Source organism: Mesoplodon bidens (assembly GCF_964165515.1).
Source record: "Mesoplodon bidens genome assembly, chromosome: 2".
In the NCBI taxonomy this organism is placed as follows: domain Eukaryota; kingdom Metazoa; phylum Chordata; class Mammalia; order Artiodactyla; family Ziphiidae; genus Mesoplodon; species Mesoplodon bidens.
This window is the reverse complement of record NC_138177.1, coordinates 120,998,300-121,015,958: the sequence shown is the minus strand read 5'-3', so window position 1 is coordinate 121,015,958 and position 17,659 is coordinate 120,998,300. Positions and strand designations below refer to the sequence as shown.

At 35.6% G+C, this 17,659-nt stretch overlaps 1 protein-coding gene across 2 annotated transcripts in view; it reads right to left on the bottom strand.

Annotated features, from left to right (window-relative positions):
* The window catches only part of SLC44A5 (solute carrier family 44 member 5), a gene marked incomplete at its 3' end in the record, with an annotated part of 383,498 nt that overhangs the window by 20,624 nt on the left and 345,215 nt on the right, over positions 1-17,659 (bottom strand). For both annotated transcript variants that reach the window (XM_081218426.1, XM_081218425.1), the window contains exons 11-16: positions 12,188-12,319; positions 8,575-8,674; positions 6,437-6,529; positions 5,634-5,721; positions 4,874-5,136; positions 4,264-4,358 (exon numbers count right to left, since the gene is read on the bottom strand). In XM_081218426.1, the coding sequence (XP_081074552.1) occupies positions 4,264-4,358; positions 4,874-5,136; positions 5,634-5,721; positions 6,437-6,529; positions 8,575-8,674; positions 12,188-12,319 (771 nt within the window). The remainder of the gene's footprint in view (positions 1-4,263; positions 4,359-4,873; positions 5,137-5,633; positions 5,722-6,436; positions 6,530-8,574; positions 8,675-12,187; positions 12,320-17,659) is intronic.

Sequence of the window (17,659 nt, the reverse complement as noted above, 5' to 3'; positions counted from 1 at the left end):
AACTGAGAGAAAAGGAGAGAAGACTTAAATTCAGAAATGAAATAGGGGACATTACAACTGATACCACACAAATACGAAGGATCATAAGAGACTGCTAGGAACAATGTTACACCAACAAATGGGACTACCTAGAAGAAATGGATGAATTCCTAGAAACACAGAACCTACCAAACTGAATCATGAAGAAATAGAAAATCTGAACAGATCAATTACTAGCAAAGATTTTGAATCAGTAATCAAAAACCTCCCAATGAAGAAAAGTCCAGGATCAAATGGCTTCACGTGTGAAATTCTACCAAACATTTGAAGAAGAATTAATACCAATTCTTCTCAAACTCTTTCAAACAATGGAAATGGAGAGAACATTTCCAAACACATTTTATGAGGCCAGCATGACCCTGATACCAAAGCCAGACAAGGACACTGCAAGAAAAGAAAATCACAGGCCAATATCCCTGATGAATATAAATGCAAAAATCCTCAGCAAAATATTAGTAAATTGAATTCAATACTAGATTAAAAGAATCATATACCAAGATGAAGTAGGATTTATTCCAGGGATGCAAGTATGATTTAACATATGCAAATCAATAAATGTGATGCTGCACATTAACAAAATGAAGGAGGAAATCATGATTATCTCAATAGATGCAGAAAAATTACTTGACAAAATTCAACCTCCTTTAGTAATAAAAACTCTCAATAAACTGGTTATAGAAGGCCTCATCATAATCAAGACCATATGTGATAAGCCCACAGCTAACATCATACTCATTGGTGAAAAGCCAAAAGCTTTTCCTCTAAGATTAGGAACAACACAAGGATGCCTACTCTTGCCACTTTTTTCTTTTTCTTTTCTCTTTCTTTTTTTTTTTTTGCCACTTTTTTTTCAATTTGGTACTTGGAAGTCCTAGCCAGAGCAATTAGACAAATAAAAGAAATAAAAGGTATCCTAATCAGAAAGCAAGAAGTAAGACTGTCTCTGTTTGCAGATCACATAATATTATATATAGAAAACCCTATAGTGTCCACCAAAAAAATATTAGAGCTAATACATGAAATCAGTAAAGTTTCAGGAAATAAAATCAATATACAGAAATCAGTTGCCTTTCTATACACCAACAACTAACTATTGGAAAGAGAAATCAAGAGTAAAATTTCATTTACAATTGCATGAAAACAATAAAATACCTAGGAATAAATTTAAATAATGAGGAGAATTATTGGGTTGACCAAAAGTTTGTTCTGGTTTTGCCATGTTAAGGAAAAACCCAAATGAACTTTTTGGCCAACCCAATATTTGTGCATTGAAAACTGTGTGCTGTAGACAAAAGAAATTGAAGAAACAAATAAGTGGCAAATATTCCATGTTCATGGATTGGAAGAATTAATATTGTTAAAATGTTCGTAGTACCCAAAGTGATCTACAAATTCCATGCAATCCTTATCAAAATTTCAATGCCATTTTTCACAGAAATAAAAAAACCAATCCTAAAATTTGTACGAAACCACAAAAGATCCAAATAACCAAAGCAATCAAGAAAGAATAACAAAGCTAAAGGCATTACACTTCCTGATTTCAACCTCTATTACAAACTATAGTAATCAAAACAGTATGGTATCAGTATGAAAATAGACACATAGATGAATGGAAGAGAATAGAGAGCCCAGAAATAACCCATGCAATATGGTTAATTAATTTTTGACAAAGGAGTCAAGAATATATAATGGGGAAAGGATAGTCTCTTTAATAAATGGTGCTAGGAAAACTAGGCATCTACATGCAAAAGAGTGAAATTGGACCTTTATCTTACACCATACACAATAATCAACTCAAAATGGATTAAAGACTTGAAAGTAAAACCCGAAACCTAGAAGATTTTATAGTTGTAAGCTCCTTGACATTGGTCTTGGCAATGATTTTTTGGATTTCACACCAAAAGCAAAGGCAACAAAAGTAAAAATAAGCAAGTGAGACTACATCAAACTAAAAAGCTTCTGCACAGCAAAGGAAACCATCAACAAATGAAAAGGCGACCTACTGAATGGGAGAAAATATTTGCAAACCACATATGTAATAAGGAGTTAATATCCAAAATATACAAGGAATTTATAGAACTCAACAGCAAAAAACACACAAATAACCCAATAAAAAATGGGCAAAGAACCTGAATAGACATTGTTTCAAAGAAGACATAAAAATGGCCAATAGGTGCATGAAAAGTGCTCAACATTATTATCAGAGATATGCAAATCAAAACCTCAGTGAGATATCACCTCATAGCTGTTAGGATATCTCTTATCAAAAAGACAAGAGGTAACAAGTGTTGGTAAGGATGAAGAGAAAAGGGAACCCTTGTACACTATTGGTAGGAATGTGAATTGATTACTCCATTGTGGAAAACAGTATGGAGGTTACTCAAGAAATTAAAAATAGAACTACTATATGATCCAGCGATTCTAATTCTGTATATATAATTGGAGGAAACAAAATCACTATCTTGAAGAGATATTTGTACTCCAATGTTCACTGCAGCATTATTTACAGTATCTAATGTATGGAAACAACTTAAGTGTCATTAAATGGATCTATAGATAAATTACGTTATATATACACAATGGAATATTATTCGGCCTTAAAAAGAAAGAAATCCTGCTCTTGCAATAACATGGATGAACCTGAAGGGCATTATGCTAAGTGAAATAAGCCACACAAAAACAAATATGCATGGTATTGCTTATACGTGGGGAAAAAATGTTGAATGCATGTAAATAGAATAGAATGGTGGTTGCCATATGCTGGGAGTGGGAGAAATTGGGAGAGGCTGGTAAAAGGGTACAAACTTTCAGCTATAAGATGACTAAGGTATTAGGATCTAATGTAGAACATGGTGAGTATAGTTGAGTATACTGTATTGTATAATTGAAATTTGCTAAGAGAGTAGAACTTAAGCATTCTCACCAAAAAAGGAAAAAAAAAAAGAAATATATGAGGAGGACAGATGTGTCCCACCTTAAATGTGGGAATCCTTTCACAATGTATATGTATATTAAATCATCATGTTGTATACTTTAAAAATATTACAATTTTATTTGTCAATTATACCTCAATAAAGCTGAAAAAATTTACTTAATTAAAAAAATCCTTTGCCCATGTTGAAATAGGTTGTTTGTTTATTGTTGAGTTGTAGGAGTTATTTATATATTATAAATATTAGTTGCTTATCTAATATATGACTTGCAAATATCTCCTCCCATTCTGTGGGTTGTCTTTTCACTCTCTTGATAGTGTCCTTTGATGCACAGACATTTTTTTTTTGATGAATTCTAATTTATCTGTTTTTTCTTTTGTTACCTGTATTTTTGGTGTCATATCATCATTAAAATGATCATTAAAATAATGAAATCATCATTAAATCCAATGTCAAGAAGATTTCTTCCTATGCTTTCTTCTAAGGCTTTTATAGTCTTAGCTTTTATGTTTAAGTCTTTGATCCATTTTGAATTAATTTATGTATATGGTGTAAAGTAAGGGTCCAACTTCATTCTTTTGAATGTAAATATCCAGTTTTCCTAGTAACATTAGCTGAAAAAAACTCTCCTTCCCCTACTGAATAGTCTTATATGTGAGCATTTATTTTAGCGCTCTCTATTCTTTTCCAGGTCTATATGTCTGTCCTTATGCCAGTGCCACACTGTTTTGATTACTGTAGCTTTGTATTAAGTTTTGAAATCAGGAAATGTAAGTGTTCCAACTTGGTTGCTCTGTTTCAAGATTATTTTGATAATTAATAATAAAATCTTTTAAAGTACAACCCAAGCAGAGTTTATGTGTTTGTAAACTGTATGTGTCCTGTATGAAGATTTATGCCAATGGCCACATTTATATTTTAAGCCTGACGTGTCCTGAGCTCTGGACTTGGAACTGCCTGACATCTCCACCATGCTTCTCAATATCAACAGGTCAAAAACACAGTTTTAAATCTCTTCTTTGAAATTTGTTTCTACTGGTTTCCATATCTTAGTAAACAGCATCACACACTTTTACTCTATTTTACCACTGCTCCCCTCCCCACCCCCCACCATATTCCATCCCTCAAGTCCTATTGGCTTTTCCTTCCAAACATCTCCCCAATCTGACCACATCCATCCTTATTACTGTGTCCAAGTTACAGTCATTATGTCCCTCCCAACCCCCTGACCCAATCTATTCTATTCACAGAAGTCAGGAAGTCTGAGAAAAGATGAATTCTGGAATCTTACCTTTAAGACGTTTGTCCAAGTATTCTAGGATTAATCTGAACATTTGTACTACTGCAAGAATTAAAGATCCAAATGCTAGGGATCCAGTGTGATATCTGGGCAAAGATAAAATGAGAATAAAAGTTAAAATATTTTTACTATTAACTAAAAGGATGTTAGTTAATTTTTATTGGTAAAAGGGATCTGCAGAAGGATTGATAGGAAAGAGCTTCTTATACTCTCTTATTCAGATTGACAAAGGTCTCCATAGAGGATTTTAAACCATATACATCCGTTTTGCACTTCATCTATGAAAATGATACCAATAGCCTGTCATCTTATGATGATTTTATGTTTGAGCTGAGCAATGAGGAAGCACAGACAAGTTAGTCCTTAATCTTTAATTTGGTGCCCTCCCCTACCTCTTCTCTCCAGTAACCTTTTAGAAGGATATTGCCTGGGTAGGGATTATAAAACTGTGGCTATAAAACCAGACAAAGCCAGTGGACATCTATGAATCTTGAATTATATCTTTGACCTCAAGTACTTTGCCACTTGAATTATAAGATTGAATTATAAGCACACTAAACATAACTGGGAAGATAGGTGTAGGTTTCAGTGTGAAACTTACCTTATGGCTCGTCCAAATGCAGTAAAAAGTGGATATGGTGGGATGTCATCAGGTTTTTTCAAGGCCCAGTAATAAGAAGCAAAGGCACCAGCAAGGGCACACTGACCCAATGCAATGACAAAATTTATAAGCCAGAGAAAGACAAATAGATTGAATATCTGGAAGGTAGTGATATATTGATGGTACAGGCTCTTTCCACCATAGAAAGCAAAACGACACTGAGCCCCAGGGCAAGCTTTGGCAATTTCAGTTGTATTAAAAATCTGCACTCAGGAAAAAAAAAACACGAATAATATAATATTAAGTGCTATTCCAAGATAACACCTTCCTTGCCTTCTCTTGTGTGGCCCCCAATCCCAGCTCTTTCTTTTTTCCTATTAGCTTCTGCTGTTATTTCTATTTTCTATAACATCACTTTATACAATTCTTTAATGAGCTCTGGAAAGTACCTCATTTTTCCTTCGTATGTTCATCAGTCTGCATCCACTATAATTTCACATTTATTAGTGTTGTTGTTGACTGTGCCTGCTTCTAAGGTGTATGACAGGACAAGTGAGCTCAGGAAATAGCAGTGCTTTCTCTCTATTCTGCCTACCATTTTCAGTACTCTCCTGCTAACACTTGACCCACCCTCCCCTTCTCTACAGTGATCCTCATCAATGCACATGGTCTCTATTTCAGGAAGATTCCTACCACTACTGCTAGATGAAATACAGTAGAGTTCTGTATTGAAGTAAATAAAAGAGTTTGTTTTACTTACCTCTGGATTACAGGTTTTATTTTCATGTTTACATTGCCCCCCTGGGGCTATGACTTTGTATATAGGTACCCCTGATGTAGCCAAGTAACTGAGTGAACTCTATTAAGGATAAATTATTTGCTGGTAGATTGAATGTAAATGGACAAGAAAGTAATGCAAATAACTCAAAAGTCCACTGAAAGATTAATTACAAAAAACGAATCTTTTAATAATTCATTCATTCTCAGACCCAGAGTAATATAACGTGGGTCAGCTGCACTGAGTGGCCCCTTAAAAACAGTGAAATATGGGCTTCCCTGGTGGCGCAGTGGTTGAGAGTCCACCTGCCGATGCAGGGGACACGGGTTCGTGCCCCAGTCCAGGAAGATCCCACATGCCGCGGAGCGGCTAGGCCCGTGAGCCATGGCCACTGAGCCTGCGCATCTGGAGCCTGTGCTCCGCAATGGGAGAGACCACAACAGTGAGAGGCCCGCGTACCGCAAAAAACAAAACAAAACAAAAAAATACAGTGAAATATAAAAAGATTTTTTTACATATTGCAAAGGAGGAGTACCACATGTGAAGACAAAATAAAACAAAATGTACCATGTGACCTATCTGAGGGGAAATTCAATTGGTACACTGAAACATTTTTAGAGCTTAGCAATCATAATCTCCATCATTACCATCATCATCATCATCATCATCTCAATTATATCTTTAGGATGTTCCTAGTCTTTCCCAGATGGAAACAGACACAAACTCCTAGCTCCTGAATAGTAGTGTGTACCTGAGGTTTGAAGGGGTCAATTACCAAAGGATACACTGCTATCACAGCCCAGTAGGAAATGCAGATTGAGAGGAAAATGAAAGTTAAAACTGGATAAATTAAGGTAGTAGGGATGTATCCAATGGCTCTAAAATAAAACAAATAGTTGAAACTGAAAATGATCCAGTTATAATTTCTCAATTAAAATTTTATCTGTTAGAACTAGAAATAAGCCTTTGACTGAATTCATTCTAAGAACAGTGGTAAGAACCATCAACTCTTTTTTGCTGATGTATACTTAGTTGGTTTTAAATTTTTATTTATTCATGTTTAGTAAGTTAGAGGAATTCTTTCAATGCTCATGTTTGATTCCTGCCAAAAGTTCCCCAAACCTTCTCCTCTTTGGTTATTTCTGACTGATGCATAAATATCTGATGAATTATAATCATGGTATTTCTCCCTTTTCCTTAGACTTTTAAAATTAGAGAGGACCTTGAAGGTCATCTGATCAAATGTGAGAATCCATCCCTAATTTAAGAATCCCTTCTGAACTATCTTCAAAACATGTTCATTAGTCTCTGGTGATCTCATTGAGTGAAAGGAACTTACTTTTATATGACACAGCTTATTCTATTTTCTTAACAACCAAAGTATTAGAAAGTTCTTCCTTATCTGCCTGCATGTAATTCACATCCACTACCTTCTGGAGAAGAAATGACCACCTTTTCCATACAGCAACCCTTCAAGCAACTCATTATTCTTTTATTCTCCAGGGTAATAATTCTTTTGATGTTTCCTCCTAAGATATGGTTTCTAAAATATTCATATCCTAGTTGCCCTATAATCTTTTCAGCATATGATACTGAATTAACCCTATGCTGTTTGATATAGCCACTGAGAACTATGATGGAACTATTTCCACTCCTAATGCATTGACACATTTTAGATTCATTTTTGTATTTGTTACCTTCTCCACCTCACTATTTGGGCTATGCTATTCTCTCTTTTCCCCAGACACTGCTGTTCAGTGAATTATTGGGCATCCCTATGTTTACCCTGTAGTCTCATGCACATTTATTCCAGCTCTTATTTTCCCTTGAAAAAAAATTATTAACCAGTCACAGTAGTAACTGCCCTTTCACACACACACACACACACACACACACACACACACACACACACATTTAGAGGCATAGCAGTGGGATAAGTGAATTGTACAATATCATATTATTTAAGAAATAACCCAGCAAGTCAGTAGTTTTCAGTGGCTAATGATAGGGCTTCAGTTATTGTGGGAAGGAGAGAGTTTAATTTAACAGACTGCTTGTTAACTATTTCAAACACTGGATTTAGGTGGCACTATTATTATTATAGATGATGATTTTGTTAAAACAATCCTTAAAGACTATTTAAAATAATTTGGTCCTTGGTCATTAACACCTCAGTTTCCATCATTCTAAATAGAGAACATGACCTATTGGCTTTGTAGTAACAATTTCCTTGCTGTTTCCATGCATTATTCAAAAGTTTAAAGTATTATCCTCAAGTGACCTTTTGGAATAGTTTAGAAACTGTAGGTATTATTACCTCACAACATGAATTTTATGAAAAATTGTTTATTCTGTAGCATTTTAAAATAAAAATGGCTCTGGGTATAAAATGTTCCTGAATTGAGAGCTGTAGATACAAAATGTATAGTCTGGTAGTGCTAGGACCAATTATTCTGTCTACTGGCAAGTTTTGTTACTTATACAAAACTAGCAAAAGCACATAATTGACTTTATAGAATTATGTTGATTTAAAGTTCTGCAAATGATCTCAACCATTAATATTAACATATGACTCAGTATGGGAATAATATAACTAACTTTTATATAACACTTTATCACTTACTTTCACATAAGTTATCCTCCTAACATATATTTGGTGTTAAAAAAAAGTGCTAGTGCATAGAATACACGGGTTTTAGATTTATTTTACCCTATGATAATTGAGGTTTGGGGATTTTGAAAGATTTGTTAGCATGAAGATTTTAATACGTGGCAGAGTCTGAACTTGAACAAGTATTCTTGAATGGAAAGCAGATTTAACAAGCCATCTTAAAGGGAAAATAGTCTGGGGCATCTACAAATAAGCAGTGACCGATATGACTGATTGATATACAGTATATGAGTTTCTCCATCAAGGCCTTACTTGCTCCCCTCCTTCAGCAGGGCAATGGAGATGCGGATTCGGTCCCTGAGGAAGATCAGGATGAGGATGATGAACACTTCAAGGATGCAGAGTATTATCACTTTAAACAGGGGGAAAAAAAAATAGTGTGCAATGCAAATCAATCCAAAAAGCAAACTTTCTCTGTAAAAGTTGGGACTGATCTTCATGATTATTTCTACCAATTCTGACACTTCATAATTTAAGCAGTGATACCTCTCCCAAAATACCAGTTTTAGAAATTAGCTTTCAAAACCTCCCAGAAACGCTAAAAAAATCTAGATTAAAACTTTTAGTTAGAGTTTAAACAACTCAGTTGGACAGGCTTCATTTTATCTATGGAAACATTTCACACCATTTGTAGAAATGAGAAAATAGGCATGGAAGGAAGGAAGGGCTGCTTTAGGCAACTCTATTTTAGATGTTTTCACTTTCACTCCTTTGAGTAAGAGAATCATTACAGAAGAAAATTTCTGGACTGCCTCCCCACTCACAGTTCCTCTTAATTAATTGATCTTGCTGATGGACGGGGTGGGTTCTGAGATGCCACATTTTAAGTTTCACACTCCACCTATCATGGCTGCCATTGATGAAATCAGAGTGTAAACCCAACCCAAGTTGTGTAATAAAAGTCTCAGAATTAGAATTAAGGGAATCTAGTTCGGTTTTGAATTGAAGTTTATAAACCTCTTGAACTAAGAGCTATACACATTTAATAAACTGTGTAAAAACCATCTTTATGTGAAGTAAGTGAACCTGCAAAGAAAGAATAAAATGTATATGTGCAAAGAAAGAGAGCAAGTGGAGGAAATCTTGGCTCCTTTTTGGCTTTTTTTTCCTGGATCCACATACACTTGAAAGTCCAGCTGCTTTTCTGCTACTTTGAGTTTGGTGAGACACTTCTATATTCTTAGAATAAATACCCCTGCCTTGCCTCCAACTTGTTCCTTTGTTTCTTTTTACTTAAAGCCAAACAGTCCTAATTACTATATTTCTTCAATTCTAAGACATACCTTCAGTTTAGTAATGTCCTTTCAGGAAAAGTAAAGAAATCCTTTATTAAATGTCTATTCATTGATTATAAAATGCATCATGACCTCAGAGATGTTAAAAAGTGAAAAGGTATGGATCCTAAATTAAGGAAATATAGTACTGCTAATAACAAAATCTGAAATTATAAAAGAAACTTAATGGAAAGTTAAATTCCTACCCATGAAAGAATCCGTTCTAACGTTCTTTCTAGATAGTTATTCCGCTCATGTCTGAACACTTCCAGTGATAGGGCACTCATTATTTCATTCTATTGTTATACCACTGAGATTCAGATGATAGATCACACTTCAGTTAGTATCTCCAAGTAAGTAGAAATCAGTTAACCCAGAGATGTGGGAGGATCTTAGTAACGTATCATCTAGCTACATCTTCTTTTAGTTAAACAATGTATTTATGTTTTTATGCAAATTTGATTCTTTTAAAACTAAACTGAGTCCAAAATTGTGGAGTATAGCCATATTAACCTAAAATCATTATCTTCTTTGAACAAACTTAAGAATATGAAATATATCAGTCACTTTATGTTCTGAAATTGCATTGAAAAAGAACATTGCATATTAAATTTGTACCTTTACAAAATTACATATTTTAAATGGTTATATTAGAGAAATTTAACTGTCTTTTGAATTTATATATTATATTCCCTCCTTTTGTTTGAGCAATAGCAAACAATAGAAACATATTTTTTGAGACCCTATAGAGAAGCTGGTATAAATCTAACTTTACCAAGGAGGCTGGGATAATTAATAGAAATGAGAATAGAACCATCTCCTAACACAATCCAAGACTCATAAAAATTATAATTTTTGCATGTATAACTGCATATTTTTTGTGTTTCTGTCGATTAGTATAATTTCATACATATACCCTTGTCTCTGGTGCCTAGGATTTCATCAAACACAGAGCAATTGATCAATTAATGTCTGATAAATGAGTTGTGAAAGCTAACATTCATTTGAGGAAAGATAAGTATTGCTAGACTTGAAAATAAAAGCAAGTACTGTTTTCTCCTCAAAGTACCTATCAACTTTTCCAATGGCAGATTCTGATCATCTCAATGATTTTTGTGTTGAAGGTCCTTAAGAGACAGCAGCAGGATGACCATAGAACCTGTAACTAAGATCCATCTGAGAGTAAAACTAGAGGTTTCAATACATAATGGATGAGATTTGTCATCTTTAGATAAGACAGATGACAGTAAGTGGACTGCTGAGGAGATATGGAATCACTCAAATTCAGAAAAAGTAATGAGAATGTAAGTTCTAAGACACCTGATTTTTATAGTTTAAAAAAATGGCTATCAATGAAGTTCTTCTGAAACATATTTGAAAAAATAATGTGTTATGTGAAGGGAATTAGCTGCATGAGGGCTAGAAATGGGAACCCAAAGAGCAAGAATTTGGCATTTTGATCTAGCACTGTCCAAGGAACAGAGAAAAACTGAATTTGGCAGACAAAGGAATCTGGTGGGGGCTTCTGTGCAGCAGAGCTAGGTCATCAAGCTTGTCATGAGCCTGAAGAAAACATCTCTCAAGACTATCCAAGGGTCTCTGCTAAAAAACTTTCTCATTAGTAATCTTATTCCCCATATGCCTTGACCCCAGGAAAGCAGTGTCCTAGGTGGTATATATGTCTGTATTCTGGTCACAGAGAGAGTACCCTAATAGTTTTAATGAATAAAAAGTCACTCTGGTGACATGTTGTGAGCCTGTCCCTGATGAGTTTTGGGTGAAGTGGCAAAATTTAGATTTCAGATTTATCGTGATGGGATCCATGCTGGAATCATGATACTCTCCAAGATACTGCCCCCCTCTTAGGCTACCTCTGGGCTTCTTACCAGGCATCCTCAAACTTGTCTTCCCTGGCTCTCTAACTTCAACAATATATGAAGATGAAATATTTTTAAAGCACCATGTAATTACAGATCATCTTTAAAATCTTGAATAAATAACATGAATCTCTGTAAAGTGCAAGGAATAGTATAATAAAATAATTCTAGAAATATAGGGTTGAAGCCATCTCTGAAATCATCTAGCTTTTAAAATTTTTGTTAATATTACCCTTAACTAACTCAATCTAAATAAACATTTCAAAAATGTAAATTTCTTTTCAGTTACTTATTATTCCAATTCTATAACAAGTTGTTTAAAAGTCTTGCTATGAAAAATTTGTTGTTTCTTATTTTTCTTTTTCCTTTTTCTATTTTTAAAAACAAGTTTGAAAAATCAAGCATTTTTTCCTTTTAAAATACCTTTCTTGGATATCAGATTAATGGTTATAAATGTCTATATCCAACCCATTTTAAGTTGAAGGCAAATAGCTTGAGGTCATTGTAAAGTAACATTTTCCTAGATTATATAATAAATTCTCCTCAATGACTTTTCCATTTATTGTAGCTAGTATTATTATAGACACACTTATTCTAATGACATTAGCAATAAGTATATTTTAACAAGTTATACCAACCCAAGTTTTCCTTTACACAAAAAGATGCTTTCTTGTTATTACAATTTTAACAAACAAGTTTTTAAAATCCACTCACTAATTGCGAACCATGTTTGTTTCAGTTGAAAGTACATGCTTATATCAGTCTGAATCCCGATGTGAAATACAGTTAAGTGAGAATTTGGCTGTCCCTGAAGACTGCTGTATTCCCGGTAACAGTGCCATATTCCTTGAAAAGGAGAGAAAAGTAGACTAATATAAAATGTTATTTTCTGAAATATAAGCTATACACTTATAACACATATCTACATGAAATTGATCAGCATGGTCATTTTTACAAAGGCAAGATTCATATTTCACATTAAATATTTTATGTGCATCTAATAGTCTAAATGTGCTACTGTATTCCGTATAAATGTTTTCAGTATTTGTCTGGATGACTGTGGCAACATCTGGCTTTAAATGACCTTTTAACTAGAAACAACCTTAATGTCCATCAATAGCGACTGGTTAAAAAAATTATGGTATATTGGGCTTCCCTGGTGGCACAGTGGTTGAGAGTCCGCCTGCCGATGCAGGGGACATGGGTTCGTGCCCCAGTCCGGGAAGATCCCACATACTGTGGAGCAGCTGGGCCCGTGAGCCATGGCCGCTGAGCCTGTGCGTCCGGAGCCTGTGCTCTGCAACGGGAGAGGCCACAACAGTGAGAGGCCCGCGTACCGCAAAAAAAAAAAAAAAAAAATTATGGTATATTTGTACAGTAGAATACTGCATTTCCATATAAAGAGGAGAAAGTCTAGTGTTAGTGAATGATCACCAGATGTTTTGTTAAGTGGAAAAAAGAAAAGTACAAAATGATATAAAAATATGCTATAATTCATATAAGAAGTAAGAACTATATATATTTTCTTATACACACGTAAAGTATCTCTGGGAGGATACATAGAAATACAATATTTTTTGCTTCCAGGGCGGGAAACTTGGTGACTAAAGAGTAGAATGAGAAGGAAAATTTTCACTGTATAAACATTTTATCTTTTAACATATAATCTATTTAAAAAGCAAATTTAAAAAATAATTTAAGTTGAAAAAAGCCCTTGTGAAATCTTTTCGATGGTGAAGGAATGCCTTGATGGAACTATCTAAAAGCATATTCTTATCAAAGACTGTGTCCAGGCAAGGCAAACATGGACTTACTGTATTTTCCCTAAGACTCTGTGTTTCAAACTGTATATGACTTTTCACATGGTCTAGATAAAGTTGGAGTAAAAAACAGAGTTAAGAGGCCTATTTATTTTAATGACCCATGGGTGTAGATTAGGTCCGTTGGATATGTTCTAGCAATAATGAGGAAAATAGCTTTTAAAAGCTCTAAGTGTAAACTAACCAGTTTTTTTCCTAGATACAAGGTGAGAGGGTATGGCCCATGGAAATACAAAAAACTAAATTAGAAAGGACAGTTGTTTCTCAAAGAAATATAAGATAAATCCCTTCCTTTTAGACACTGCTTTCCCTGTGAATTTTTAAAAATTCCTTTAAAAATGCTTTATGGAATATTTGATACATTCAAAATTATATGTAATGCAGATGTTGGTTTTAAAGCATACAGTAAAATAAACACATATGAATGCATCACCTATCTTAAGATTTTATCATCCTAATTTTGCTCTAATTACACAAAATAAAAATTTTTCTTCTACCTGAGATTTTCATCCTATCATAACTACCGCGTCTCCCTGCCAAAGAACAATTATTCTGAATCCTGTGCTTATTATTCTCTTATTGTAGCAGAAAGATACATTGAAATATCTCCTTAAGGGGTATTTATATCCCATAAAGATTTATTATTTATTGATTTATTATTAATTCTTATAGTTCTATGACTTTTGAGGCTATTTTTAGATGCATACATGTTTAGAATTAGTATATCTTTTTAGTAAATTGTATCCTTTATATCTCTAGCAATGCTTTTCATTCCAAAATCTATTTTGTCTGATATTATTATGGCTATGGCAGCTTTCTTTTGGTTAATGATTGCTAGTATATTTTTATCTATCCCTTCACTTTGAAACTTCCAATTTCCTTATGTTTTGTGTAACTTATGTAAATAGCACAGCTCCAATTTGTATATTTATATCTTAATCTGACCTGACAATCTCTGTATTCTACATGATGAGCTTAATAAATTTATATTTAATGTATTGCTATATTTATTTTTCAACCTTCTTACTTTTTGCTTTTCCTGTTCCACTTTGTATCTGTACTTCTTTTCTTCCAATTCTTGTCCTTTAAAAATTGATCCGTTTTTGTTTGTTTACTTATATTCTATTTTTCCCCTCTACTGGTTCAGAGATGTCTTCTCTGTTTTTAGAATAAATTACCCTTGCAAACTGACTATGTGTACTTACTAACCAAGTCTAAAGTCAACACAAGGAAATTCAAGAAACTTAGATTATTTAATAATCACCCCAGTCTGATTATTCCTCTGTATTTTACTTATGTACAGTTAGACCTCAAAAAATTGGATATTATCATTATTTTATACAAAGGTTGTTAGGCTCTACCTACACATTTACCAATTCATTTTCTTTGCTCGTCATTCTTTCTTGCATCTCATACATTTTTGTGGAATCATTTTCCTTCTTGAAGTAGGCATTCCTTTAGTATATGTCTATTTGTAAACTCTGTTTTTTGTTTGTTTGTTTTTTGCGGTATGCGGGCCTCTCACCGTTGTGGCCTCTCTCATTGTGGAGCACAGGCTCCGGATGCGCAGGCCCAGCGGCCATGGCTCATGGGCCCAGCCACTCCACGGCATGTGGATCCTCCCGGACCAGGGCACAAACCTGTGTACCCTGCATCGGCAGGTGGACTCTCAACCACTGCGCCATCAGGGAAGCCCCTAAACTCTGGTTTTTACTTATCTTAAAATATCTTTATGTTACTCTTATTCTTGAAAGATAGTTTTGCTGGGTGTACAGCTGTAGGTTGACTGTTATTTTTTCTTAGCTCTTTGAAGGTATTATTCTACTTCTTTTGTTGCTGTCAAAAAGTCTGCTTCAGGGACTTCCCTGGTGGCACAGTGGTTAAGAATCCGCCTGCCAATGAAGGGGACACGGGTTTGATCCCTGGTCTGGGAAGATTCCACATGCCATGGAGCAAATAAGCCCGTGCACCACAACTATGAGCCTGTGCTCTAGAGCCTGCGAGCCACAACTACTGAGCCCACATGCCACAACTACTGAAGCCTGCACACCTAGATCCCATGCTGCGAAACAAGAGAAGCCACCGCAATGAGAAGCCTGCACACTGCAATAAAGAGTAGCCTGGGGGCTTCCCTGGTGGCACAGTGGTTGAGAGTCCACCTGCCGATGCAGGGGACACGGGTTTGTGCCCTGGTCTGGGAAGATCCCATATGCCGCAGAGCGGCTAGGCCCGTGAGCCATGGCTGCTGAGCCTGCGCATCCGGAGCCTGTGCTCCACAATGGGAGAGGCCACAACAGTGAGAGACGCGCATACCACAAAAAAAAAAAAAAAGAGTAGCCCGCATTCGACGCAACTCGAGAAAGCCCACACGCAGCAACAAAGACTCAATGCAGCCAAAAATAAAAAGAAATTAAAAATTTTATAATTAAAAAAAAAGTCTTCTTCAGCTTAATTCTTCCTTTGTATATGATCTGTCTTTTCTCTCCAGTTGTTTTAAAAGTCTTTTGTCTTTGGTCTTCTGAAGTTTCACAACAATTTCTTTCTTTTACATCATTAAGTTCTTGCTCTCTAATGGGTCATTCCAAACAGTATACAAGCATGTTGTTCTTTCTCACATCTTAAAGAATAAAACAAAAGATATTCTACTTTTGACACTCTTCCCCCAATCCACTGCCCAATTACTCCCCACTGCAATAAAACTCTACAAAATAGCCATCTATATTGTCTATCTGCAGTTCCTCTCCTCCCATCCTCTTTCAATCCACTCTAACCAGACTTTTCTTTCTCATTATTCTACCAAAACTGCCCTCATCAGATTACTAGTGATTTCATCATATTTCTAAATCCAAGGCCTAGTCTCAGTTTCTCAATTCTCATCTTTCTTGACCTATCAGCCCCATCTGACATGGTTTATCACTCCTTCTGCTTTTCTTGTTGTTTGTTGTTGTTGTTGCTGCTTTTTAACTTGGCTTCTATAACATCACCTGCTTTTAGTTTTCAAAAAAACCTGTTTTAACTCAGTTGTCTTTGCTGGTCCCTTCTTTTCTCCCTGACCTCTTAATGTTGGAGGATCTCTGAACATCTCTATGTATACCTATTTTTTTGGGTAATCTCAGCCAGTCTCATAGCTCTAGTGTTCCTGACTCCTAAGTATATTTCTTTTTTTTTTTTTTTTGGTTTGTTTTTTCTGCAGTACGCGGGCCTCTCAGTGTTGTGGCCTCTCCCATTGTGGAGCACAGGCTCCGGACATGCAGGCTCAGCGGCCATGGCTTACGGGCCCAGCCGCTCCGTGGCATGTGGGATCTTCCTGGACCAGGGCACGAACCCGCGTCCCCTGCATCAGCAGGCGGACTCTCAACCACTGCGCCACCAGGGAAGCCCCTAACTATATTTCTTTAGGCTAACTCTCTCTTTCTAACTCCAGACTGTATATTCAACTGCCTACTTAACATCTCCACTTTAATGCCTAATAAACACCTCAAACTCAACATGTTCAAAATTACACTTCTGATCAATCCCCTTTCTAAACCAAAAGGTTTAGAACCTTGCTCCACTCAAACCTTCCCTATCTCAGTTGATGTCAACTCCATCTCTCCAGTTGTTTGGATTAAAACCTTAGAAGTCATCCTTGACTCCTGACACTCTCTTATGAACTGCATTCAATCCATCAGGAAATCCCGTTGGTTCTACATTAAAAACCTATATGACCATCCTTATTGCTACCACCTTGGTCTGAGCTTCCCTCACTTGGCACATGAATTGCTGCAGTAACCTCTTCACTGATCTTATTGCTTCTTCTCTTGCCTCACTATGGTTTCTTCGCAACACAGGGACTAAAGCTGTCATCATTTCATATCCCTTCTCTACTCAAAACCCTACCTTGCCTCCCCATTTCACTCAGAGTAAAAGCAAGATCTTACAATAATCTGTAAGTCTCTGGCCCTCCATAAATTCTATGACCTCATCTCCTATTCTCCCCTTTACTCAGTACACTCATCCATACAAGCATTCTAGCTATTTCTTCAACATGCTCCCACCTTCAGGACTTTGTGCTAGCTGTACTCACTGTCTGGAACTTTTCCTTTATCTCCAATGGCTAACTCCATTGCCTCCTTCAAGTGTTTTCTCAGACCTCTTCTCCAAAAGGCCTACCCTACTAATACTGCGATTTGCTCTCCTTGCCCTACCATGATACTCTCAATCCCCCTTTATCTATTCTACTTTTTCTTTTTTTTCATGGCAAGAATCACCTTCTAATAGATAATTTGCTTAGGCTATAAGTATCAGAGAGTAAGAATGTTTGTCTTTTTGTTTACTGTTCTTTCTCAAGAGCCTAGAATAGTGCCTGTTACACAGCAGCTGCTCA